This window comes from Clarias gariepinus, chromosome 17 (assembly GCF_024256425.1).
Source record: "Clarias gariepinus isolate MV-2021 ecotype Netherlands chromosome 17, CGAR_prim_01v2, whole genome shotgun sequence".
NCBI classification, from domain to species: domain Eukaryota; kingdom Metazoa; phylum Chordata; class Actinopteri; order Siluriformes; family Clariidae; genus Clarias; species Clarias gariepinus.
In genome coordinates, this window is record NC_071116.1 from 5,063,623 (window position 1) to 5,090,123 (window position 26,501).

A 26,501-nucleotide genomic window follows, 5' to 3' on the forward strand; every position below is an offset into this window, starting at 1 on the left:
CAACCCACATTTTTTAGCCGTTCACAAAATAGCACTTGATCAAGCTCTTTTCATTTTTTTCGCATCATGTGCCAACACCTGAATTCCCTAAAAAAGCCAGTCTTTAAAAACGCAGAGGTTCAAGAGATGTTAAGAATATGCAAATAAAGGTGGCGGTTATTTTCATGTCGAGATCTTTACAACAACAAAAAAAGAAAACAACAAACTAATTAACCAAACTCAGCTACTAATTATGGCTGGAGCATTGTATATCAAATAAGTTAGGAAGACCTGTTTAATTTTAGGTGACACCCAGGCACCACATCTCCAAATGCAAAACAAATACAAAGCTTTACTCAAATGAAAAACGCTGCTCTGGCTACTTAGGCACATGGCAACGCAAAATGTTTGCGTCATGAGTCATGATGTCGGTCTGTGTATAAAATGACACACAACAAGTACGGATAACACACAACGCGAGAAGACGTACCATTGGCTTTCGTACGCTTTTTATCATCTGCTGCATAACAGGTGAGCCATTAACGTCCTATAATCATTCAATTCTATTTCGAGCGCTGAACTCTAAAGTATTAACTTTAACACAATGAGGTTTCAACAAAAGGAGCAGCAGGGGGTTAATTAATGTAATGACTTTAGTAATTATTATTATAATTAAAAGGCTTCCTTTTTGTAAAGTTGTAAAACTTTAAACGCAATGAATTATTCACAAACCTTCACAAGTCAAATTTTTAACTAAATGTTTAGTATATTAATTCATTTATAGTTATAGTACACAGACACTATTTATTATTATTTAATTAGAGACATTAGCACAGGTCTGTGAAGTATATTGTGTGAAATTTGCTTTCAAATTCTGTTTTTAAAGTTGTATTTAGTGTAAAACTAATATAAATCTTAAAAACACCAGCAAATGTACACAGGGGCTTCTGTTTTTCTGTAAATGTTTTTTCAGAAAAAGTCAGGAACATTTCATTGCAAGTGCAGCTTCTCAACATTTATATTGTAGATATAAAGTAAAAAGACTTTAGATCAATCGAAAGAAAGCTTCTGTTGCAGAACTAACTCCCAAATTATACTTTAGGTGCCCTTCATGAAAACAAGCAAAAAAGAGAGGGGGGGGGAAGGGGGTTGTTTGTTTAAATCTCTTTAAATTATGCACATAATTATATGTAACAAATGTTAGAATTATAATGCTTATAATTAATTATGATGAAAATAGATAAAATTACTTTATTTGAAAATTTCAAATAAAAAAATTCAAAACAAAGGACAAAATTTAATTTACCCAAATTATAACTAAATTGTAAACTAAAGTTTAAAAACGAAACACTATAAAATTCCAAAAAGAAATGTGAAAAATTCCTAATTCTAAACACTAATTTAAAAAGCTGAATCTGAAAGCAAATAGGGAAAAATCTTATTAAATTGCTATTCATATTATTACGCCTAGTAATGAAACAACAGAAAATCATTAAATGTTCAAAAATGGAGGAAATGTCTTGCCCACCACAATTATTATGTATAGTGTACATGTCTAAAAAGGTCTACACTTGTAGAGCTTTCTACACAAAAAACTTAAGATCCTCGATAGTCTTTGGTCTGTGCATGTGGGTGACCCTTTCGGAATCAAACCACAAGCTTTTAATAAGCTTCAAACCCAGACAATGGAATTTTCCAGTGGACATCTCATTATATTACTGAAGGATCTACAACCAAAATGTATAGACTTTAGGCTCTTATTTTTTAAATATAAGTGACCTTTACAAGCTCCCCTTTATTCCCTTTTGTACTGTAGATCCAGTGATGTTCAGGGAAAGTAATGTTGTGCAAGGTTTTTTTTTTCCTGTATGAAGTGTGTTCTTAAAGGTGGGCTTCAAAAATGTATTTGGAAAATTACATGGAGACAATATACTCGGGTATTAATAATGCTGAAAATGTTAAACCATTTATTTTTAAGCCATTTTTTCAAAGTTAATTTTATTTTGAAATGTATTTAAGTGTCAGGATTAACTGTCTTTAACTGTCACAAAAACATCTTTTTTGTTTGTAAATAGACATTTTAAAATTCAATACTTATTTATTATATGATGTATGATAGAAATGTCTTCCCCATTGTGAGGGGTAAGAAAGAACGGTGAAACCTTTTTTTCTACCAGTAATTTAGACAACAGCAGACAATATAGTCAAACATTAGTTTGAGTAAAGCAATTACTTTGTGTAAATGTAAATGCTCTAGTGTTGCGTTCACATTACTCTGTGTTATCTTTATTCTATATATTTTTCCTGACGTTATCAGTATCCCAACCTTGTTACTTTGTATATTACCCATAATTTTAATCTTAATTATTAACAAAGACATGTGTGATCGCAAAGCAAAATTCCAAAAAAGCCTCCGCAACAACTCTGCATCTTTGTACAAAGGTGTAAACCAGCAGTACAGCGATCACCAAAACCTAAGCATGCTTTCTTCACAAATCATTCCCTATGTAAAATCCATGCTCTTAATCTGTTTCATTCTACAGGCCTAAAGGAAGAACAGGATGGGGCTCAGCATAGCAACATGTCTACTGCTTTTGTCTGTCATGCTTAGCATTGAAACGGTGACCTCCGTGCCCGCCAACACAACCAACAGCACCAGTCCAACTGCTACCACTAAGCCAACCTCTCTCACCAGTGCCATAACAGGAGGCTCCGGTTCTGCATCAGGCTCTGCAACGGGCTCCGCATCAGGTTCTTCATCAGGCTCTGCGACAAGCACTGGTGGAAGTGGATCCACTGGGGCACTGTCCAGCAGTTTCCCCTCCTCGGGTGGAAACTTTCTGCTCCTTTTCACAACGTCAATCGTCTTCTCCATGGCAATGCTGATGAATTAGTGGACACAATCCACCTATCTTTCACTCCGACTCAGCGGCTGATGCAGAATGAATCGCCTATTGTATGAATTCAATAACCGAGTAGTTTGGGTTTATGGAATTATATATTTTTTCTTCTTTCTGAATTATAACACCATATGATGTATACACGGGCTTCTGTTTAGCTGTAATAGCTGTTATGTTATTGAAATATAATTTGTACTTACATGATCTTTGCACTGTTTACCAAACAAAATAACTTAAGAGCACTGTAATTTTTGATCAATATATATTTCAAAACAAGATTAACAATCCTTCCTTTTTGCTTAAGATCCATGAAGGCTGTAAAGAACCAAAGGAACTTTCTATGCATTGCTAGTCAACTGGAACAAAATGAACGGGTCTACAGCACATCTAGTAGACTCTAATGTATATCGATGTAGATTGCTGTAAAGTTTGTGTAGATTAAATACTATATGTACAATTATCTCAAACAAAATCTGTTTGTTTATTTCAGAAGGACTTATCACTTCTATACACTAAACTTCAGATTAAAGATGTAGGTACTGTACATGGACCAAAATCTGTCTCAATCAACACTGAGTAAAAGGGGCTGATGCAAGATAAAAAAAAATAAGAACTTGTTCTCTCAGTCTTTCAAGTAATAGGTTCTAAAGCACCAGAAGGGGGAGGAAGAGATCTAGGAAAACTTTTAAACTGCTGATAAGCAAGTGTGTCATCTGTCTAGCATCTGTCTAGCACTTTATTATTTTGATTTGCCTAAAGTACCTTATTTTCTAGAGATAATATAAAATATTGTTAAAAATATTTAAATACCACTGAATAACCTGTAAACGGTCTGTGACAGAGGCTGTACAAAAACTTAAAAGTTAATTTAAACAATCATCAACGTTTTCTTAAACCAGAAATGTAATCTGTGATTAAGTTGTGCACCCATTCACCAAAACCTTCTGTTCCACTACATAATGAAGTTTTTAATTAAAAGCTAAGGTTTTGATCACGATTCCTGACAAAAACCAGTTTATCCATTTCTTTCATTTCAAGCCGACCCAAATGATCTTCCAATGCAAAACCAAAAAACAAAACTTTAATCAAATGAAAGTGCGTCAATCCCAGTACCCATGTGCAAAACAAAGGGCATGCATCATGTAGTATGACGTGTCCTGAGATGACGTCATTAGCATTATAAAGTTCCAGAAGACAATGCATGTGCAACAGAGGGCAACACAACTTATGTTTTTGGTGTAACAGGTGAGCAACTATCATACATCATGACAATAGTGATCCTGAACAGAATAAGTATTGAAATTTAAACTGTCTATGTATAAGAAGCCAAATCTGGAACAAATCTGTGTAGCTTGATTCTGATTATAAGTAAAGATGGAATGTTGTGCTTTTATTTATACTTAGGGATCTTTATTACAAAAGGGAACTAAAGGTATAAACTACAATGTTTGTATGCTTAAAAAAAAAACTAACTTAAACAATAAGTTAACCAATAGACATATAATTACATTTCTTGCATAAAAGTCCAGAAACGTAAGAAATAGTAGGAAATTTAGCTTTTGACGCTTACTATGTTGTTAATTTTATATAGACAGTATAAAGATACAATCATTTATTAAGAAAATGTATTCATATAATAATTTATATCAAATACTTGAGTTTCTAATACAGGTGAAATTTGTGAAATTTATTTACTACAAAAAGTTCCCAAATTTTAGTTCTTAGCTTATGTCTAATGGTTTGGATAAAAAAAGAAAAGAAAAAGAAAGTACATATGTCTATTAACTGTATTAGTTTTATCAGTCTCAATAGGGTCAACAGTTTTTTTTCTCCCAACATCTTAATAAATAACTGCACTAAATCTGAAGCACATTAGGTGGTTTTGAGGTATAACACCAACTTAGAGTATGTAGCTTGAATAACTAGAATACCCTAGTTTATGTAATCTACCATTTATGTGCAGAAACAGAAAAAAGGCAAAAAAATACAGTATCTTTTCAAATATATCAGGAAAATCTTTGTAGACTTACTAATAAATTATTTAATTGGAACTATAAGTTTCTTTTTTGGTAAATTTTTCTGTTGAAAATATTATTTAAGTGTATCATTTGCTCATATCATATGTTTCATTTACTTCAGTTTCTTTTGGCACAAAATGGCGAGTCTTATATGCACTGCCGTGTGCATCATTAGCAAAGAAAAATGGTGTAGCGTACTTTAATTACTGCCTGAAATCAATGCCATGAATCACTGTGCTTTATTCTACAGGCCTGAAGAAACAACAAGATGAGGTTCAGCCTGGTGATCGTGGCCATAATGTGCAGCTTGGTGGGACTGGGGCTTTGTGCTCCATCAAATGGCACCTACTATAGCTCAGGCAACAATACCTCCCAAACCTCTGGATCTTGGGGCTCTGGTGGAACTAATGTGCAGTCATCATCATCATCATCATCATCATCATCATCATCATCATCCAGCGGGGCCCAGTCCATTATCTTTACCTCTTCAGGTGGAAATGGTCTGCTCATTCTCACTATGTCCGTCGCCCTTTTCATTCCGCTGCTGATGAAATAGCAGCTTGGATATAAACCGGCTGTCTATCACACCAACTCAGGATGTAACGAATGCTCCATAACCTCACATCATCTAATCAGAATCTAATAACTGAGTAGATTGGGCGGGTGGAATGCTTTTCTGAATTATACCACAACATATAAATTTGTCATTTTCTTTTCTTCTATAACAGCAAACTGCTTTCATATTGCTTGTATTTATTTCTTGGTCTTTTCACTAAATGTTCACATGCGATAATTCAATTCAATTTTAATTTTATTTGTATAGTGCTTTTAACGATTTACATCATCACAAAGCAGCAAGGATAAAGGATTAAGACAGCTGTAACTGTTTAACTAATTGATGCTGCTTATTTAAAAACAAGTCCATTGATCTGTCTTACCTTTACAATCAACACAAGAGCATTCTACAGGGAACTTTCTATGAAGAAATGGTCTACTGAACAACCATCCACAACAGCGCATCGGAAAAGATCTCAGCAAACGTGATGTAAATTGATATAGATGGTTGCATTCTTGTCGTACAAATATGACCATGGAAATTTTGGTTATTACAAAAGAATGAATGTATCATAGCTATACATTTTATTTTATGTTAAAGAATATGTAGATTGAACAAAATTTGGTTTAAAAGCAGCCAAACACCCGATAGAATGGGGGCAAAGCACAAGATGAACAAAGGTAATTTGTAGAAATGAAAGTTGTAAACGATTTGTTTCTTCTAAACCTTCAAATGAACTCATACGAATCTAACTGAACTGATCTTACTGGGTTAATGGAATCCTTGTTTGTATTCTTTTCTATGTTTTGTACTTTTCTGTAACTGAAACTATGATATAAATAGTTTTTCATAATATTTCTTACATATTATCTCATACTTCTGGGATTTAGTCTCGCAATGTTAGCATGAAATAAATCTTAGTATGAAATAAAGAGTCTTATAACCCTGAAACTCACTGTCCTGACATTCTTTTCCAATCTTCTGAAATCTAGAGCTTCAGTTCTTGTTTAAATCAATATCTCATACTTCAAGATCTAAAGTCTGCTGGAAAATGTACTAACAGAATCTTCTCATCCATTAGGAACTTCGTTGCTGTAAATAGTTGCTTTTCCATCTTTCCTTCCTACCAACCTGTAGAGCATTTTTGTTCATTCTATGAATTGATACAAAGCCATATCCAGCTCTTAAACTCAACAATTTGTGTTTCTTGAGAAAGCAGTAAAACTATTCTACAGGCGATGGGGGAGAAAATGTAAAATCCAAGCTAAATGAAACCAAAAACTGAGGTCACATAATGTGATCCACTTTTATTTGATCCACCTTCTAGAAGCATGAGGGAACATATGATGCAAAAGTGCATCATACACTTCAGTGCATATTTAGCAAGTGAAACTCAATTGTAAAGATCTTTGCAGTTTCAATACAGTTTTAAATACTGTGAAAGTAAGACAAGAAATATGGCACGTGTGTAATATAAAATTAAAAAAACAATTACTGTAAAACCTACATTTGGATGTAAACCATCATATGAACACACTTTTACCTGTATAAGAAGCTATTGAGCTACCATTTAAACTCTTACCTGCGGGTGATGTAGTAGAAGACGGGGTTGCCGTTCTTGGATGTTCCTGCCTGGTAGAAAATGTTGAGGGTTTTCAACGCTTTAAACTCTTCTTTTTCATGGACCTGGTGCCTGGTACGAAAAAAATAAATTAATTACGGGATTACTGGCAACTCTATAATGCCAAATCAGGATGGGATGCTAGAGATGACTTTATTTAATAAATAAATAAATAAATAAATAAATAAAAACATTTATTAAAGAAGCCCTTTAAACCTTTTTAAAAATTATTATTTTAAAGATTTTTGGGAACGCCGCAGCATTTTGCGTGAACCCAATCAAACAATATTATCAAATTTAATTACACACTGCCTTCGGAAAGTATTGGAACAGCAAGGATTTGGTTTTGGCTATGAACTGAAGATTCAAGATTCTTTATTGTCACTATGCAAGTATAGTGAAATAAAGCAATTCATGCAGTGCAACTCTAGTTACTTACTGTAAATTACAAGATTTCTTTTGTGCAGGCTCAATAATACAAATTATGCAACTAATGTTATCATATACAGTATATGCATTATATATATAATTATAATAATAATCAGCCAATTACATCATAAATAAATGATAAATATTTATAAATACTGGCAATATTTAAACATTATACACAACAGAAAATGAAATTCAGAAATGTAAACATGCAGATTGTAGGTATAACAGCCACTGAGGCACGATAACGGATTCGATAAGCGTGTTCTATTTATGTGTTTATCAGCATTTGATTCCCTCGTGGTAATAGAATAAGTCTATTATTATAAGGAGAAATGGAACTGTAACGTTTGCCTGATTCCATTAATTTAATGGCTCCTTTAAGATATAATCTGCCTGTTGTGTGTTCTATAAAGTTCCCTTAAGAAGAGCAGGGAACAGCCAATGATGTCCTGTGCAGATTTGATCACCCTCTGGAGTACTTGTACCAGATGGAAATACGGTAGCTCAGCACATTTTCAATAGTGCAGCAGTTAAAAGATATCACCAGGTTCTCATGCAGATGTTTTTTCCTAAGAATCCTGAGAAAGTAGAGTTACTGTGCCTTTTTTTAGCTACAGCTGAGGTGTTTTCGGCCCAAGAAAGATGCTCTGTAATGTACGTGCCTAGAAATTTAAAGGCTGGGACTCTCTCCACACATGTCTCCTGATATGCAATGGTCACACATGTACACTGATGTGTAAGTCTATGATGATCTCCTTTTTTCTGATATTTAGGGTTGTTTACCCCGCACCGATCTATCGGTCTTTGGATTTCATCCCTATGAGCATGAAGATTGTGTTGATGGTGTATGATGGTGTTAGTAGAATAGGTTGGGGTACAGTCATAAGTATAGAGGGCATAGTAAAGTGGGCTCAGCACACAGCCTTGTGGAACGCCTATGCTGAGTGTTAAGATGAAAGAAGTATATAAGCCCAACCTGACCATATGTAAATGATTGAACTGGAAAACCCTAATCCAATGGCAGAGAGATGAGGAGAAGCCTAGGTCAACCAATTTGGTAACCAACTTGTCAGGGAGCATTCTCACATAGTTCACCCTTTCCTCCAGAGAAAGCGTAGCGGTCTGTAAAGCTGTAGCTATGGCATCCTCTGTGGACCTATTAGCTCTATACGTAAATTTTTATGGATCAAAAATGTTTGGATTAATGGCTTTGATGCATTGTTGTTGTCCATCATAAATAACTTGGAGTTAAGGTGACTATGCAGTACTCGTTAAGGTCACAGATAGAGATTTTTTTTTTTTAAGTCTGAAGAGTGTTAAACTGCTTAATCAGAATTCTTAAGCGACCAAAATACTGGAACAACAAACCATTTAAGTTCCTTGGGTCACGAACCGTGGAGGTACCTCATGGTATCAGCAAAATAAATTCTGAGGTTTATAAAAACATTGCTTCTGCCAATTTACAGAGAAACACATGCAATCTAATTGGTAGGAAGTCCCAAAACATAACTGCCAACATAACAAAAGCCTGAATGTTTTTGATGTTTCGATATTTTTGATAATTTAAGACTTTTTGGGTTCAAACAAAAGGTGCATGTTTTAAGCAGTTTAAGACATTTAGGTGTAAATTAGCAAATTGAAATTTTGATCTGTTGTCCGATATCACTCTTTTGATCTCAAACTAAATACCTTTAGCTCACAACTGTAACATCTAACTCGAATAAAAAAAAGCAATACCACAGGCTGACAGGCAGACAGTGACACCTGATTGACAGAATGCTGAGCAGTCCAGGTACACTGTCCAGTCAGTACCACACGGTCTTACACAGAATAACAAAGACACGGCGGTGTACAACAAATATTCAAATAAAAGTTCACCACAGGCAGTGACAGGCAGACAGGGGCCAGGATGCAGTAACCTTGAAAGTAAACACATTAACATTCTGATGGTTGTTTTTTATGATATAAAAAAAAAGGAAAATATATGGAAAAACATACAGACTATAATTGTCAGTTTGTCCCTGATGAAAAAGTCGAGGGATACAGTGGCATGAAAGATGAGGGGAAGAAAGCACTATGGGGCTGAAAGTTCAATATAAAGTCGACCCCGAAATACGCGGGGGTTATGTTCCTAGAGCACCGTGCGTTGTGAAAAACTGCCTCTTTTTATGGTTTAAACCCTAAATATACCCCCAAAAGATTAACTTTTTTTTAAGGGTAATGTATTATGCTGAGTTTGAAAAGAAATTTAAGGTAAACCCATATACTGTACAGTACTGAACTGCTGTGTCTCCCGCAGTGCAAGAATGCAAAATACCCATGTTACCCTTACATGTACTGTAATTCATGCAAATGCGTTTTCTTTGATTTTTTTGGTATAAGTACTGTAGGATAAATACAGCAATAATTTTTATATAAATTATATATAATAATAATACTATATATTGCCATGGAAAAAGTAAAAAAAATTGTGACGTATATTTGTGGTTTCTGTGAAATTGCAGGGGTTTCCCCCAATAACTATTAGTTAGGTTCTAAAGAAATATCCGCAAATGACTGAGGACGTGAACTCTGAAACTAAGCCGGAAGGATGTTTAAGTTAATATCCAGCTCACTTTCATTGTTGTTGAAATAAATGCTTGTGAGAATTTCAGGCTTGTGCAGTCACAGGCCATCACAGAAAACTGCCCAAGACCACCTTTATGGTCATCAAGTGGAACCGTCCTCAGTCCCTACAGCATCCCAAACAAACCATCCTCAGCATCATCCTCAGCAGTGAGCCAGAAGCTTCCATGTGACAGGAACGCCAACCGGAAGCGGGGCAAAAGTAAGTAAATAAGATGTAAACGGAGCACAGAACACTATTAAACCTTTCTTACTCTCTTGCTCCTTGTGTTTTAATGCACCCGATTTGTACTTCTCAATTTTGACGGCTAAAAGTTAATTAGACTAAAGAAATAAATAAACAGAAAACAGGATCCAAATGAGGTTTATACATCATAGTGACCGCTCATTAATCCCATGATGCATGGTGCTAGACTGAGTCGTGTTTTAAATGAGCTTTGTTTCCAAAATGCAAACGTTACTCTTTCTTTTTTTTTTTTGTGGCAGTCTATGTTGATGGTCAGTTTTTTGCCTTTTATATTTTCCACCATGGGGGAGGTGGCTGTTATTGTCCTTGACTACAGCTGAGTTTCTCGCGCGTGGTGTTCAGGGACGAAGGCTCTTAGCATTAGCTCAGTGTGGCCCCTGGGGTGTCTGGCCTCTGCCCCATTGGCCTTCATGGCAAAAACAAAAGGAATTGACCTGGCTGTTCCAATACTTTCGGATGAAATTTTCAATTTTGCCACATTGCCAACTCTGCTAAATGCCCAAACTGATAAAACTGATGATGTTAAATGAACAGATAAATAAACACACCCCCAAACATACAGTTTATACATCAAACCCTGGTCATACCTCTTAAGCAGCAAAGATAAACATATCCGAGATAACAGACAACAGGAAGTGAATAGTGTAACAGTAAATGAGGTAAATTATTCCAGGACCTGATGTTGAGGATTTCATCACCTGGTCATGAACTCCTCAAACTTGGAGCTGGTGAGATTCAGGCTGGACCAGTGTGCGTCAGCTACGGGTTTGTGTTCAGGAGGTCCGAGGTAGGCCAGGAGAGTCGCCATCTTGTCAAAGGGACGTCGACCCACCGCTTTATGATCCCTGAAGTATTACAAAATGTAAGGCTGTGTAAGCAAAGCTACTTTGTCTGTAAGGTCATCAAATAAGCATGAATACAGTGGACTGTCAATTAAACTAAAAAGGCTACAATGAAGAATGTAACGATTCTGTATATACTAATCATAATATAATTTTCTAGATTTTATCATTTTCTGGATTTTATAACATTCTGGATATTTATTGCAGGGTTTGATTCCTGACTGTTTCACTGATGGAACAGGAAAGGTCAAAGATAAAAAATATTTATAGGTAGTGATTATTTTATAACTAGTGAGTAGAAAAGAGCATAAAATGAGCCATAATTGATTACAATATTGTTATTATATCATCATGTTGCAGAGCCCTGTTCATAAGCCTACTTCACGTTTAAAAGCTACTACAGTTGAAAAACAGGCCATAGGCTACCATCTAAAAAAAATCTATAATAAATACAACTCAGGTTTCAAACATTTTAGCAAAAAAAAAAAAAAAAGAAATAATTTGAACGCCATCAGTTCCACGCAAAAATGACGTCAATATTATTATTAAAATTAGTATTATATTTGCGTGCTCAAAGGCAGAACATCCACTTACATCATCTCTACATTATTTTTTCCATTGGTTTTGATAAATAAATGAATGAATAAATAAATAGATGTATGACGTCAGTCATTTATGGTCTTTAATTCACATGACTTAAATGGTGTATTGGTCATTTATCAGAACAGTTATGATGTATAACTCTACAATAAGTGGAGTTGTCCTTCTGGCTGCCTAAGTAGAGTTGTACCAAATAAAATGAAAGTGCTTTAATCTGTAGCCAATTATATTCCTTCCTTCCTTTCTAGACGTTGTTTGGTTGACGCGCAGTTTCCATGACTCAAACAGATTTGCCTGCCGGGCCGATTCTATGCTTTGTTCTGTGCATTTGAAAATTGTAAATTTTCAGCAAATTACCTGCGACTCTCCTGCTGTGAACCAGCAATGTCCTCTTTTATTTCACTCTGTCCTCTTTTATTTCACTCTGTCTTTCTCCTTCTGTGTTTTTCTAGTCATGGCCAAATTTCCAATAACATAAAGTAAATCTTTGATGGTGAGGAAGAACTATAAACTATATAATATGTTAAAAGCTTGCAGTTGGTCATAAAGTGATAGCATTACACCCTGAATAACAAGCACCTGATGCAAGTACTGTAAATTCCCCATTTAGATTATTAATTCTTTTTGTTTATCATGTAATAAAAGTCATGCTGGTTCTCCAACATAAATCCAACAATAATCAACATTCTGGGAAATTTCCAAACTAGAGATAGAAATGTTAAATGTAGAATTTTATGTATGACCATCATCTAGAAACTGAGATAGTTCTTTCTGAAACATTCTAGGTCCATTGACTCAGGCTTATAGGTTCAATTAAATGGGGTTTTTACAGTTAATAAAGAAAACTTGCTTGCATTTCATAGTGACATACAAACCCTATATCGAAAAATAAACTTTCTGAATATAAGACACAAGGCCATTCTAAAGTGGGCGGGGCTTTAAAGTTTTCAGAAGAATTTGAGTGGACTTATAAAATAAACCTAATTTAATTTTGTTGTTAAATTTTCATATTTTGTTGCTATCGTTTAGGAAGAAATGTACTATAGAAGAAAATACTATAGAATTTTCAAAGTTTACACATTTCTACATCTTTTTTAACTAAAATAATGTTTAATGTTTAAGCATACACAGTAAGCTCTGGGAACTGAGAGTTTTTTATAGGTTTCATTAATTAGACACTATATATTTTCTCAAAAAGGCCAAGGTATTTTATGAAATACTATTTGCTCGCCAGACTTTAAGTGAAAGGCAGTTCAAGGCCGTATCTGTTTAACAAATATAAACTAGACAAAAAAATGGCCTAAATAGGAGTGCTTGGCTTTAGCTAAATGCTTATGCTGATCCTGTGTTTGCATTGGCATTTACATTCATGTGAACACTGTGATCCAAAACAAAAAAAAAAACAAAAAAAAAGGCATGAGAGTATCAGCATTTTACATATAAACTCATACTGTATGAGCAACTCCATGAGCAATATAAGTTAAACCGTTCTGCTCCTGATGGAAGCACATGAAACACCTGTTGCTGGAGAGGTACTGGCCGATCTTCTCCTGGTTGTTCCACAGCAGCCGGTGCAGAGCCAGCACGTTTCCGTCACTGATGAATGACAGGCTGTGGTTCACCGAGTCGCTAGCAGGGCAATCAGATGCAATGTCCAAGAAAAATCTGATTGGAAAAAAAAAAGATTTCATTTTTTTTTTACTTTTGATTAAAACAAAAAAGCTGGATTGTTGATCCATGCGCATGTTTAAATGATGTAATATAAACATGGGCTTGGAAATATATAAACTCTAAAAATTTCGAGGGCCGTTCAAGTCAAACTGGGACTTTTGATAACTTTCTCTATATAATCCCCTGCTATACTAATGGCTTATCCCAGTGTTTCACTAGTGCTTGGATACCATTAAGGTAGAAAGTTTTCTTAGTAAGCTGGAGCTGTGATCAGATTGCCTGGTCCTCCAGGAACTCCGTTACTGACCTAAACGTGGAAATGGCTTGGCGTGAGGTTAGGACTGTACGGAGGATGTAGTAATAACAAGATGGCACGAGATGGCAATGTGTTATCTGCCGAGATACCTCAGTTAGGATGATCATTCACGGACGCATATTTGCAGCATCCAAATATTTTACTGTGGCAAAGAGTCTCATTACTGTATTGTGTTTGAAGTTTTCTGTAAATGTCAATTGCTTCTACGCCTTCATTTAACAGAAATCCCGATTTGACCTGAACGCCTCTAAAAAGTGCTAAAGTGTTTTACTATTATACCCCCGCATTTTTACAATGCTAACACTTTCTAGAACTAAAGGATGAGACATCATACTTTGCATCTGTTTGGCTTTATCTGTTATGCTCTACTGCATCCACGGGTCAGGTTGGTTCCTGTTTTCGCTTACATTACAGCTCTGAACAATCGTTCCCTCAACAAAATGACTTTTTTCTTGTCTTTAGAAGACATAAACGTTTCTATGTGATTAAAATGGTGACTCCTTCCATACTTGCTGAACAATTGTTTCCACCTGATAGAAAACTATTGATTGAAACCAGACATGGTAGCGTGTAGAGAAATAAAAAGCTTGTAAAATGTCTCCGTTATCTGCTCCAGAGCTCATAAATACTTTAGTACAGGTCAGCTGAAAGGTTTGGAAGAAAGCTGGCGTACTTTCTGGCTGCTTCGAAATTGCCCTTCACGTAGTCGTTGAAAGGTCTCATGTGTTCCTCCTTTGTGAACAGCACGTGGTTGGCGATGCTCTGCAGGATCTGAAAGGATGACAAAAGAACACTGGTGTCGTATCGTTAGGGCCATAAGGCAAAAAAAAAAAAAAAAGAAAGAAAGAAGAAGTCATACCTCTGTGATGACTTTGTACGAAAAAGAATAAGTGAGTAAAATCTAAAAACAAAAATAAGCTTTGGGTGGAGGAATAAATAAACATATAGATAAGATCCAGGTGCTGTTAAATATTACATCATATGTAATAAGACGTGACTGTGCGATAGGTCATGCTATAGGTCCTGGAAGCTTTTCAGACATTCAACCAATTAGTGATGGGAAGTTTGAATCATTTTAGTGACTCAGGGCTTTGAATCGCTTTCATCAAAATGAACAAATCGGTTTTTTTTTTTAAATCATTTAGTTCATTTAGTTCTTTTGATCAGAAATAAAATAAAATGTTGCATTTTCAATAAAAAGACCACCAATACGTCTACATACACAAATTTCGTCTATAGTTCCAGTAATCAAAATATTACAACGCAGCTAAGGACATATTATAATAAACAGAATGAGCGGCTCACCCCTCATATCTTCCAGTCTGAGTCTTCGTTCTTTTGAATCTATTGCACCGTGTAGCGTCTATGGGAGTTACGTGACAAAAGAACGAACGATTTGGACCAAAGACTCAAAGGTAACTACTCATTTCTGTTTCCTGTACATAACCTACGAAGGTTTTTGCGATGATTTGCGCATGCGACCATAGTAGAAAATGAACGAATCGCTCTCCGAGACGACTCGTTCTTCTGACTCACGTTAAAGATGCGTTCAAAAAGAACGAATCGTTCATGAACGACCCATCACTACAACCAATGCCCCTAGTGGTTAGGAGTGGTGAAACAGCATTGAACCATCATGTCCGTCTACCGAACAGGTGGTGGTCCTCGCACCTTGGACATGAGTTTGAGTCCCCGCTCTATTCTCAGGAGAGGCTTCTTATCCAGGATGCCGGCCTCATAGGGGGACACGATGGCGGGGTTGATGAAGCGCAGGAACATGGCGCTGCCCACGGCGCCGATGCTGTTCTGAGGGAAGCGCTGACTCACTACCTGAGACCAGAGACACGGGAGGGAACACGTAATTAATAATTAGCAACTGATAATAATTACCATCCAGTTCGGAGGCTGCACAAGCAGAGTGTGATTGAGATGAGCCTTGAGATGTTGTAAATAAATAAATACATAGATAAAAAATAAATAGACGAACTATTATTATAAGATGTGAGCTAAAAGATTCAGTGTTATTACGAAAGCAAGAAAATTAATAGCAAATTATGAATCATTTATATTTATAATAAATACAAAAATCAATATAATAATATTTGACAATTATATTTTTTTTATACTAAAACAATGTAAAAAAAAAATTCTTGTTATTATTATTATTATTGTTGTTGTTGTTTTTATTGCTATAGTTATTCATGGATTGTAATGTTTGTTTTTTTAATGCAAGCTACAACTATAAGCTCTTCTTAGGAATGTTTAGTTAGTTTGTTAGTTAATTAGTTGAGATTTAAGACAACACTCTTAGAAATGTCCAGGAAATCACAAATACTAGCAAAGTGGAAGCTGCAGTCAGTAAAAAAAAAAAAGAAAAGGACTTCATTACCCATAATGCCATTACTTAATTTAAATAGGAAAGCCTATGCAAAGAGATTCTTGGAGAAAGCACTTTATGCTAAAGCTTCAGAAGTGGCATGCCTCCAGGCAAATGAGGGCAATGTAGACACGCAGGCCAGAGAGGAAACTTTTATTTTGTAAAAGAGAAGCAGCAGCGGAGGCGTGATCTCACCGAACTTACTGATTTTTTATTTTCCTTTTTCTCTTTAACTGTGGCTTTATTCAGTAGAGAGTAGCAAGTAGCCTAAAGGATACAAAAAAAAAAAAAAAACCCACACAACCAGGTCACAGCTAACACACACCAACACCGAGGACACAAACACATGTGGAATACACGAGCGTATACGAAAGAAGCCTTAAAGAAAACAACAACGCAGTGCCCATGACACTGGAGGTTTGAGACAGTCACGGGCTGGGTTTGGGGTTCACCTGGAACAGGCAGTGGCACACGCTCCTTAGCTGTGGGGGGAAATCGCTCGAGGAGTTAATGATGGCCAGGAAGAAGCGGTTGGTCATGCTCAGCAGGTTGTGCTGGTTTTCCTCCAACACTTCACTGTGGTCCAGTCTAAGAAAAGAAAATCATATCAAAAACATACACAAAAAATTATTGGGTGACGGGGAATATGACAAAAACATATATCACACGTTTACGATACACAATATGCATCACCATATACAGTATGGGTTTACCAACAAGCCATTTACATTTCTGGATTATTACTCATAACCTAATGGATAATAAATCATTTTTGTTTGAAAGTCACAAAAAATGTAAATTATTACAATTTACTCTCAACTTTTTTTTTTTAACAGTCTGCTTAAAAACAAACAAACAAACATTACTTTACACATGATCATCACAGGGAATATACATATATACAGTTAAGCCAAAATTATTATTTATTCAAAATTTGACTTAAAGTTACTTATATTCAAACCAGCAAGTTTTTTTGTTTTTTGTTTTTTTTTACCGGAAATGACACAGGCTTCTCCTAAAAGACAATAAGACGATGTACAAAAGGCATCATTGTAGAAAGTTCTAAAGTTCTACACCATTCCAAATCGTTTAAACTGTTTTAAAGCATCCTAATTACCCGGATTCATTGGGAACAGCTGTTTTAATCAACTCAACAGGTGAAAAACAGAAGCTCTCTGCTGTTGGTTTGTGGACAGTCATGGAGCTCACTGAGGACCTTCGGCTGCACATTGTGGCTGCTCACAAGTCAGAAAAGGACCATATCTAAATGTTTTGAAGTTCCAGTGGCTACAGTGCAAAGTATTATTAAAAAATACAAGACTGTGAAAAATCTCATAGGATGGGTTGTAAGCCAAAAGTGACAACTATGTGGCCAGGAGGATAGGGAGAGAGGTAAAAAAAAAAAAAATCCAAGGATCACCACCAAGGCCATCCCAATGAATCTGGTCTCTTCTGGTGGCAACATCTCAAGACAGACAGTCCAACAGACACTGCACACCGCTGGGTTCCACGGACGCAGGCGAAGGAGGACACCACTTCTCCAGATAAGGCACAGAAAAGCCCGCTTGGCCTTTGAAAATGCTCATCTGGACAAAGAAGAAGACTTCTGGTCTTCTGTTTGATGGTCAGATGAAACAAAAATTGAATAGTTTGGACACAGTGATGTAGCCTTCAGAAGCCTTCAACCCCCACTGTCAAACATGGTGGTGGGAACCTAATGTTTTGGGGGTGTTTTTTAGCCAGTGGACCAGGGAACCTAATCATAGTAAACAGCACCATGAAAAAGGAGCAATACATCAAAATTTCCAAAAACAAATTAGACAGTCTGCAGAGAAACTTGGCCTTGGGCACCATTGGACATTTCACAACAAAGACCCAAAACACACAGCAAAAGTGGTGAAGAAATGGCTAGCAGACAAAAACATTAACGTCCTGACTTAAATCCAATTGAGAATCTGTAATTGGAGCTAAAGATCAGGGTGATGGCAAGGAGACCCTCTAACCTGAAAGAGTTTGAGCTCGAAAATTTTAATAGAAGATGAGTAATACTTTTTTCCCCACAATGAAGCCTCTTGTACATCGTCTTATTATCTTTTGGGAGACGCCTGTGTCATTTCTAATCAAGAAAAAAACTTGCTGGTTAAGTAAAAGTAACTTTGAGCTAGTGCTGCCACCTTCTGCTGCATTTTAGACTCATCTGGATTGCTACAGGGCTGCACAATTCTTGCAAAAAATGTGAATCATGATTTTACTCTATGGGAATTAAGATCACAATTCTCCCACACAATTCTATCTTTTTTTTTTTTTTTGCATGTTTAATGCATTCGAAAGAGTGCTGTCCAAAAAAAAAAAAACATGACTTTCAACTCTATTTCATAAAAAAAAAGTCTATTTTGGAACCCTGGAAGTAAATATGCTGTTGTACACAAATAGAATATTACCAATAATAAATAAAAATATCTAATACATAGCACCCGTGGTTTTTCGGACACTTAAACAACTACAGTACTTCATCATCACAAGCTTTATTTTATATTATTATTATGATGATGATGATTATTATTAATATTATTACGTAGTTATTTATATAACTGAGCGTCGAGCTGAAAACCCCACGACCACAGAAACGAACCAAAGGTAAATGTCACAGAGTTTGTTAGGTAATAGAGTACAGAACTTATTGTGGTTGAGGGTGCTCAATCTTTCGAACAGTTCAAAGAGTTTCTGTGTAACAGCTAGAATTAACACCTCAGGTTTCATTAACTAATATAGTAAATTACTTCCCAGTTAGCACTATAAAAGCTTGTCCTTGTTTGGACAGGAGCATATAGTTTAGTTTTAAATGTGTGTGCATGTATGTGTGGGTAACGCATGCCATCATCAAAGCAAATAAAAAATGTAACAAAAATGTAATGGTGAATTGATGGACACAAAGAGCATTAAAAAGAACCAATCAGAGCTTCTCCACCTCTCTTAACCTCGCGCCTGCCTTCACATGCGTATGAACTTGAGTAACATCCATTTCTTAATCCAATATGATGTTGGCCCCGCCCCCTTTGCAGCCATAACAGCTTCAACTCTTCTGAGAAGGCTTTCCACAAGGTTTAGGAGTGTTTATGGGAATCTTTGACCGAATTCGTAAGGTGAGACACTGATGTTGGATGAGAAGGTCTGGCTCGCAGTCTCGCAGTCTCGGCTCTAATTCATCCCAAAGGTGTTCCATGTCTTTATGGACCAGTCATGGTGGAACAGGAACGGGCCGTCCCACAAAACAAAGTTGTCCAAAATGTCTTGGTATGCTGGAGCATTAAAAGTTCATTTCACTTAAACTAAGGGGCCGAGCCCAATGACTGAAAAACAAGCCGACAGCAGTTCCAACATGACTGCGCACCAATGCACAAAGCATCATATTAAAGCCTGTGGATTAAGAATTGGATGTTACTGAAGTTCATATGCATAGCGAGCGAATACTTTTGACAATACAGTGTGTGTCACCAAAGCGAAAGTGGAACGCCGTAAATGAGGAAGAGAGATGGATGACTGAATCTGGGAAATGAGGGAAAAATGTGTGAAAGAATGTCAGGGCTGTAGAATACATTTTTACAGCTAAAAAGATCAGAAGGTTTTCTGTGATCATTATAATGTGCGTGATATGCAAAGGTTTGCACTCGACTGTGGACAAAATTGGGTTCTTTGCATACGTATTGTGTTTGTGTGCATTTGCGTCCTAACTAGTGCACCCTAAGGGAACGGAAGCAAAGTACACAAAGTTCTTTAATTCTAGAAAAGTCCTGGAATTATATATATATATATTTTTTTTTTTTTTAATGGAGGACCACTAATGAACGACAAGGAAAGAGACCAGATGATTTTAATAACTGTGGGATGTTCGGTACGGATTTAAGAGTGATGGTGATACCTGGTGGGATCCACCTCGAAACTGATCATCTGCAACTCAGGAGACGTTATGACTCCACGAAGGAGGGGCTCCAGAAGCTTCTGCAGATACGTCGCACCATAAACCTGGACAGGATTTGCATAAAGCGATAGAAAGGATTAAAAATAGTACAAATAAAAAAAAATAAAAACAGGAAAATAAAGAAAATGAAGGTGAGCGAGTCGAAGAGAAGAGAAAAAAACAGAAAAAAAAAACACAAACAAATACTCAAAGAGAAAGTTCCTTATGAAAAACGTGTGGTTCAGTAAGTAGCCTTCTGGCATTTGCATTGCTGCCATTTGTACCAACCTTGAAACAAAAGGTCATGATTTTACTGGCTAGGCTGTTCCCTCTGAAAAGCGTTTGCATGGAGTCGGCAAGCTCAACCTCCTTAGAGAACATGTTCCACAGCAGCTGGTAGAGGAGGTGGCGCGAGTCAAACAGCGTGACCAGAACCCGAGCCAACTCGTCCTGCGCAGGAAATGAAACACATCGAAATCATTAAAAAACATAATAAATAAATATATGGGGAAAAAGAACAACACCTCCACTAATGAGGACAAACATCAAGACCAGACATCTAATTTACTGTTTGTGTTCTTTTTAAACATTACACAACTAAATGTAGACTCATGTAATATATACAGCACATCATGTCTAGGAAAGTGATGTTCAGGCCAAATTATTTTACAAATGGAGCAAAATGACCTGCCATTTTAAGCTGGAAAAGAGTCACGGGCAGTGTGATGAGGTGAAGCTACAGTAACTCTTTAACTGCAAAGTGGATGATTTTCTCAAAGGTGTACGTAGAACAGAAAAAAGCGCAGCATTTAAACAATACAAACTATCTTTAAAAAATTAAATTAAACATAAATGCTTTTTTTTTTTTTTTACCAAGCAGCACGTATCTCCGTCGTCCACCACGATTATGATTTCTAATCAAACTTCGCAAATAATTCACTCCTACCACACGGGATGAGAATGTGTGAATAGTACAGAGTGCGCCACCTTTAGGATTATAAAGAAAGGGAAAACTTAACATGACAGTGAGCACATGGGTCGAATGGTCGGACACGCCGAGTTTATAAACGCACACGATTAATTTGCGCTTGCAAATTGGGTTTAACACAAAAAAAAGTGGGGTTGACACTAACTCGCTTACGAAATGCAGATCGGAGGCATTTTACATGCACGATTTTTGATAGTGTAACGGCAAAAACAAATGAGTTTCTGTTGCGCCACTCGGGAGCTTCTACGCTCGGTACAGATTCGTTTATATCTGAGGCTGATCAGCCGATCACCAGGCATGGCCAATCAAACTGAAAACCAGCCAATTCTGGTGATCGACCAGTCCATTTTGAATTCAGCGTGGCGATACAAGAGAATAGACCCTAGTAATAGTAGAGAGGCCCTACTTCTAAGCTTTTCTAAGGATCTTGTGCTTCGGCTGCATGAAAACCAAACAGCCTGGAAAAGTACAGACCCACTGAGAACAAGGCACGACGTTGGCGAGCGCCATGGCGATAGGAAGCTCCCCCTGATCGCCCATCATGGTGACGAGCTCGACGAGCCTCTCGAAGCGGTCGGCCAGCACCGTCTCGGCCAGCGTGTCGAACTCGGTGCCCTGCTGCAGGATCTTGGTGAGGACCTCCATGAAGGTGGCGCGGGTCTGCAGGTCCTTGTGGTAGCCCAAACCTGGGGCAGGATGGAAATAAAACCAAATGAGGAGGCAGAATGAGGTCTCATTTCTAATCATGTGGCCTGAGTAGATGTTAAACAGTGGCATTTTAGAACGTCTTTGAGGACATGCAATTTATCATTGATTAATCATGTTGGTGCTGATGAACCATGGTTTTCAAAACGATTAGCTGCTCAAAAGAAGTTGCCGTGTGTGGATTAACCATATATTTTCTATTGTTTGGTTTAAAGCAGATATAATTTTTTTTTAATGAATTCACAAATGCTGCTGATGTTCCAGATCATATACGCCTCATTTCCTTTATCCTTGCTCCATGAACCGAGGTGTTGCTCACCGATGGAGTGCATGAGGCCGCTGTCCACGTTCGCGTTGAGCAGGTTGGACATGGCCAGGATCGTGCAGTGGCGCAGAGATGCCAAGCGCCTCGACATACCGCGCTTACGTCCAGCCACCTGCTGCCCGTCGTCCTCTGGCTCGCTGCAGTCGTTCAGCAGGTTCATAAAGAGTGTGAAGTACCTGAGGGTAAAAAATATTATATTATACATTATATATTATAATTACTCAGGTTATCTTTGTGTAATATTAAAATTTGTTTAATGACCTGAATAATTAAAGTGTAAAAAAAAGGAAAAAAATATATATCAGGAAGGTAAAATAAATCCTTACTCTTTATACTAGCTTCCCCATAATTAGGGCCGTGTCTCAAATCACAGACTTGTGAACTATTCTAAACGTGTAATCAGTATTAAAACCATTTCCCTTATTACATTTTTACTTTGAATTTAAGTCCTCTCGTTTTGCCTTCACGATTTCTGAAAAGTTTGGGTAAGGTGATAAACAACTTCAGTCTGCTGAGATCGCTAAACATTTTACAACTTGATATGAAAACCTGCTGGATCCTGACATTATAGATCAGCGGATATCGCTTATTTATCTTCTGCAGTGAGCCGTCAATCTGGCCTGATAACCTCATACTGACCCAATTAGTATAGTGCAGATTGTGTAATAAAATGTCACTAGTATGTTAACATTTAATATATAGTATGTTAATCAAGTTAATATGTTATTATTATAAAAAAAATAGTGATATATTCAGCAACTAATTAAAAGCATGTAAGCATCACTTGGATCCTAATTCTTAGTCAACATCGTTTGGTGTTGTTGGTGTCAACGTTTAGGATTTGTCGAAAGTCATTTTATCAAAGTCAAAAGCATCGATGTTTTAAAAAATTATTACGTCCGGTGCGGTTGTGCTGGAAGGCAGACTTACTTAAGGAAGAGCTGAGACTTGGCCTCCATGAGCTCCACCCCGTCTCCTTCCTCCGGTTGGAGTGGTAACCCGGCCAGCAGAGATACCACAGCCTCCATACTCGCCTGGTCCAGATCCCTGTCGAACACACACACGTTCATACGCACCATCATCGGTACCGTAATTACTGTATCGCTGAAAACTCCTGCAGGAATTTTTCGATGAAAATTGAATGAACTCACCTCGTCAGACACTTGACGTCATCGTCAGCTGCTTGGTTGGAGGTTCCCATCACCCAGTCTGTCAGATACTCCACCATCTTATTTCTAAGACACACAAACACACACTTATCAGATCAGTTCTCTCAGTGCAGTACATGAACAGATAATCCAACCGCTCTCTCTCTCTCTCTCGCGCTCGCTCTTTCTCTTACCTGAACTTCATCTCCTGGCAGAAGGACAGATCATCTCTGCGCTTCATCATCACCTCCACCAGCTGGCACAGCTTGGTTTTAATCTGTATGGCATGGATCGCGTTGCCTAGAATACGCACGTACCTGCCAGCACAATCCCGACAAACTACTGACCATGCTGAGTGAATTGTACTGTATTCAACAAGTCACACGTGAAGGTGTGGAGGTCTTACCTGACCAGGTTGAGCATCATGGTCTCGATGCTGGCCTGGCCCAGATGTTCAGAGCTACCTTCTGTGTGGTTGTCTAACAGGTTCTTCATTATGGCGATGGTCTGCTCCACAAACTGTGTGTTTGTCTCGTTGATTGGCACCTGAAAGACAAAAACCCAAAGCACATGAAACAAAAGAAAAAGTGAATTCTTGACCGAGACTAATACTGTAGACACTGACCGGTCCTTGTGCGTCGAAGAAGCGGCTGATGCTGTTCTTAAGCTTGTTGAAGAGCATGGGGTAGAGAGCCGGGCTCAGCTCCAGGCCCACCAGGTCCTTGACGTTGTTGCGGATCTGCATGCCCTTTTCGTGGGTGCACACCATGAGCGAGAGCAGCCGGTCCAGGAATTTACTGAGCGGTGTCTCGGGGTTGCCCTCGCACGAGCCCATGGACACCATGGAGCACTTCCTCTCGCTCAGCGGACCCATCGGGGGGCTGTAGGTGATCGGCCCCGGGGGGTTCCTTTGCTGCAAGCACACACCGCCGAGTGCGCACAGGAAACCGGTCATGTTGATCCATTCCTGCGGGTCCAAGCAGGTCAGTCGTGGCTTTTATATAGATTTATAAAGATTTTATATAGGCTTTTATAGATCACACAGCTCGGACATACCTGACAGTCTTCTAACTTTGTTTTTGGGTGGTTCAGGATTAACTTGGTGGCATGCTCCCACTTCGAGTGAGTGTCCTCCCAGGCCTGTAACACCAACATCTCGTCAGCAACCTATAATCTATAAATTCATGATCGTTTTTATCAAGCATTTAATGTATACAAGAGGAAGTTTCTAACGCAATGTGTAAGTGAAATTTTTTTCCATATAAAAAAAAAGTTAATTCAACTTTCTTCCTCATTGATCTGATATTAATGATTTAAGTCTTCCATGCTGCTTCCTTCCTGTCTCCTCTGTCTCTGGACGGACATCTGTCCAGCTTCCACTCTTTTGTTCTTCACCAGGACATTTCACAATGGTTTATGTTCTTTTTAGTACCAAAACTGCCGTTTGGTCAAGCATATAAAAAAAATTTGCTGAGTAAATACAAAATGCTGTTTTTAAATGATGATTTCACATATTAAAGAAAAAAACACCTTCCAAACCGGTGATAAAAGTAATTTACAACGCTTATCGACGCGACTCGCTAATTAAACTACACAACTTTAAAACTTTACACAATGTCACCAGCATATACATTATCTTTAACTTTAGAGTTGTCCTATTAATAAAGGACCAATTTTAATTATTTTCCCCCCAGATTTTCTCTCTAATTTAGTCGTGTCTAATTCCTCCCCGTCACTAGGGGGCTCCACATTAAGGCTACTACTACCACTCAGTCGGGAGGGCCGAAGACTGTCACGTGTTTCCTCAGAACGATGTAATGCCACTGACCGCATCTTTTTGATGCACGCACCGTTGGGGGCGGAGTAACACACTCAGAGGACAGCGCTATCCGCTCCTTCCGCATGCGCCAGCTCACAGACGCTCTTATTGGCTGTAGAGCCGTGATTAATTAACTTGGAGGCCCAATGGGACCAATTTTTAACAAGACTTTCTTTCATTTTCATTTACAAATGCAAAATGATTCAGAGTTACAGATATACCACTCAAGTCAAACCTGGAGCGATTGACATTTTCAGAAGACTTTAAGCCCGGTACTCTGATAAAACTCTTACCCGCAGTGAATGATTTAAAATGTGTACTGAGAAACCTTTCAACCTTAATGGTGTCCAAGCACTAGAGAAACACTGGGATAAGTGCATTAGTGTATCAGGGGATTATATAGAGAAATAAATGGAGTTTTTACCCTTAACAGCATCCCAGTTTGACTTAAACGCACTTCATATACAGTAATTACTTACACTTGCACACTGGTCCACATCTTTTCTAATGGTTGGCAACCTCATAGACTTTTACAAACGTTGTTGATTTTTTTTTTTTTTGCACATCATCCTAAAAGTGCATTAAAATTTGCATAAGAAATGAGTGCAGAAGTATGCAGTGGAGCACCAGAACCTTTTAAGGCTGTAAAGTAAAAACGTTTTTTGAACCAGACAAACAAGTTACTGAGAGAGTTTGACTTCCTACAGAACCATGACCATTATGTAAAGAAAAGGAAGTGAGGTGAACAGAATGATGGGTTTGACTTTTTAACATGGCAAACACACTGAAAGTTGAAGATGACGTCAACCTGCAACACTGTGGCTTTCCAAAAAGTCTTAGTCTGGGCTTGTCAATCAATCAATAAGGTCGAGTAATACAGCAAAAAGACAATTTGTCTGGATGCAAAAACATCTTTTTCCTGTTCTTAGAATGTTCTTGCTCTTTAATCAGGAATGAGGCACAAATATAATAGAAAAGCCTTTCCAAATTATTGTTCGGGAGTCTTTAAGTCACCTATTTCTTTAGCCAAGCAGTTTTATAAATAGATTAGCCTTAGGTAAAGGAGCAGATCTGGGGGACTCATGGACGTAGAGTATTATGGTGAACTGGTATGTTTAGATGCTGCCTTCCCCACTCTCACTGATCACTCAGGTTTGTTGACGGTGAACTGATTGGTCGCTTTACATCTCAGTTCCCCCTCATGTCTGTGTTTCCTTCTGGCTCTCCCTTTTAGTTATGATGTCATAGTTAGTCCTGCCGAAGTCCCTGCTTGCACTCTGCACTAAATATACTGTACATTCACCTTATACATCATGTGATTGTAACCACACCTAGCTGTTATCTCTCCTTCTCTCTCTCTCTCTGTCGAGCTAC

The 26,501-nt window shown here is 37.5% G+C and overlaps 1 protein-coding gene and 1 long non-coding RNA gene across 3 annotated transcripts in view; one reads left to right on the forward strand and one right to left on the reverse strand.

Annotated features, from left to right (window-relative positions):
* Positions 1-26,501, reverse strand: part of nf1b (neurofibromin 1b) — an 83,737-nt gene that overhangs the window by 39,042 nt on the left and 18,194 nt on the right. Inside the window, exons 19-35 of one of the 2 annotated variants that reach the window (XM_053515512.1) lie at positions 24,365-24,448; positions 23,934-24,275; positions 23,715-23,854; positions 23,503-23,625; positions 23,312-23,395; positions 23,091-23,207; positions 22,155-22,336; positions 21,605-21,816; positions 20,431-20,592; positions 20,104-20,207; positions 16,637-16,772; positions 16,389-16,451; positions 15,479-15,637; positions 14,481-14,578; positions 13,339-13,485; positions 11,077-11,223; positions 7,036-7,146 (exon numbers count right to left, since the gene is read on the reverse strand). In XM_053515512.1, coding sequence (XP_053371487.1) covers positions 7,036-7,146; positions 11,077-11,223; positions 13,339-13,485; positions 14,481-14,578; positions 15,479-15,637; positions 16,389-16,451; positions 16,637-16,772; positions 20,104-20,207; positions 20,431-20,592; positions 21,605-21,816; positions 22,155-22,336; positions 23,091-23,207; positions 23,312-23,395; positions 23,503-23,625; positions 23,715-23,854; positions 23,934-24,275; positions 24,365-24,448 — 2,411 coding nt within the window. Of the gene's footprint in view, positions 1-7,035; positions 7,147-11,076; positions 11,224-13,338; positions 13,486-14,480; positions 14,579-15,478; positions 15,638-16,388; positions 16,452-16,636; positions 16,773-20,103; positions 20,208-20,430; positions 20,593-21,604; positions 21,817-22,154; positions 22,337-23,090; positions 23,208-23,311; positions 23,396-23,502; positions 23,626-23,714; positions 23,855-23,933; positions 24,276-24,364; positions 24,449-26,501 lie in introns of those variants that run through there. The other variant, XR_008365857.1, reaches the window with a different exon arrangement.
* Positions 422-3,876, forward strand: LOC128545336 (uncharacterized). The gene is made up of 2 exons (XR_008365858.1): positions 422-510; positions 2,523-3,876. It is a non-coding gene; the product is annotated as an uncharacterized LOC128545336 (long non-coding RNA).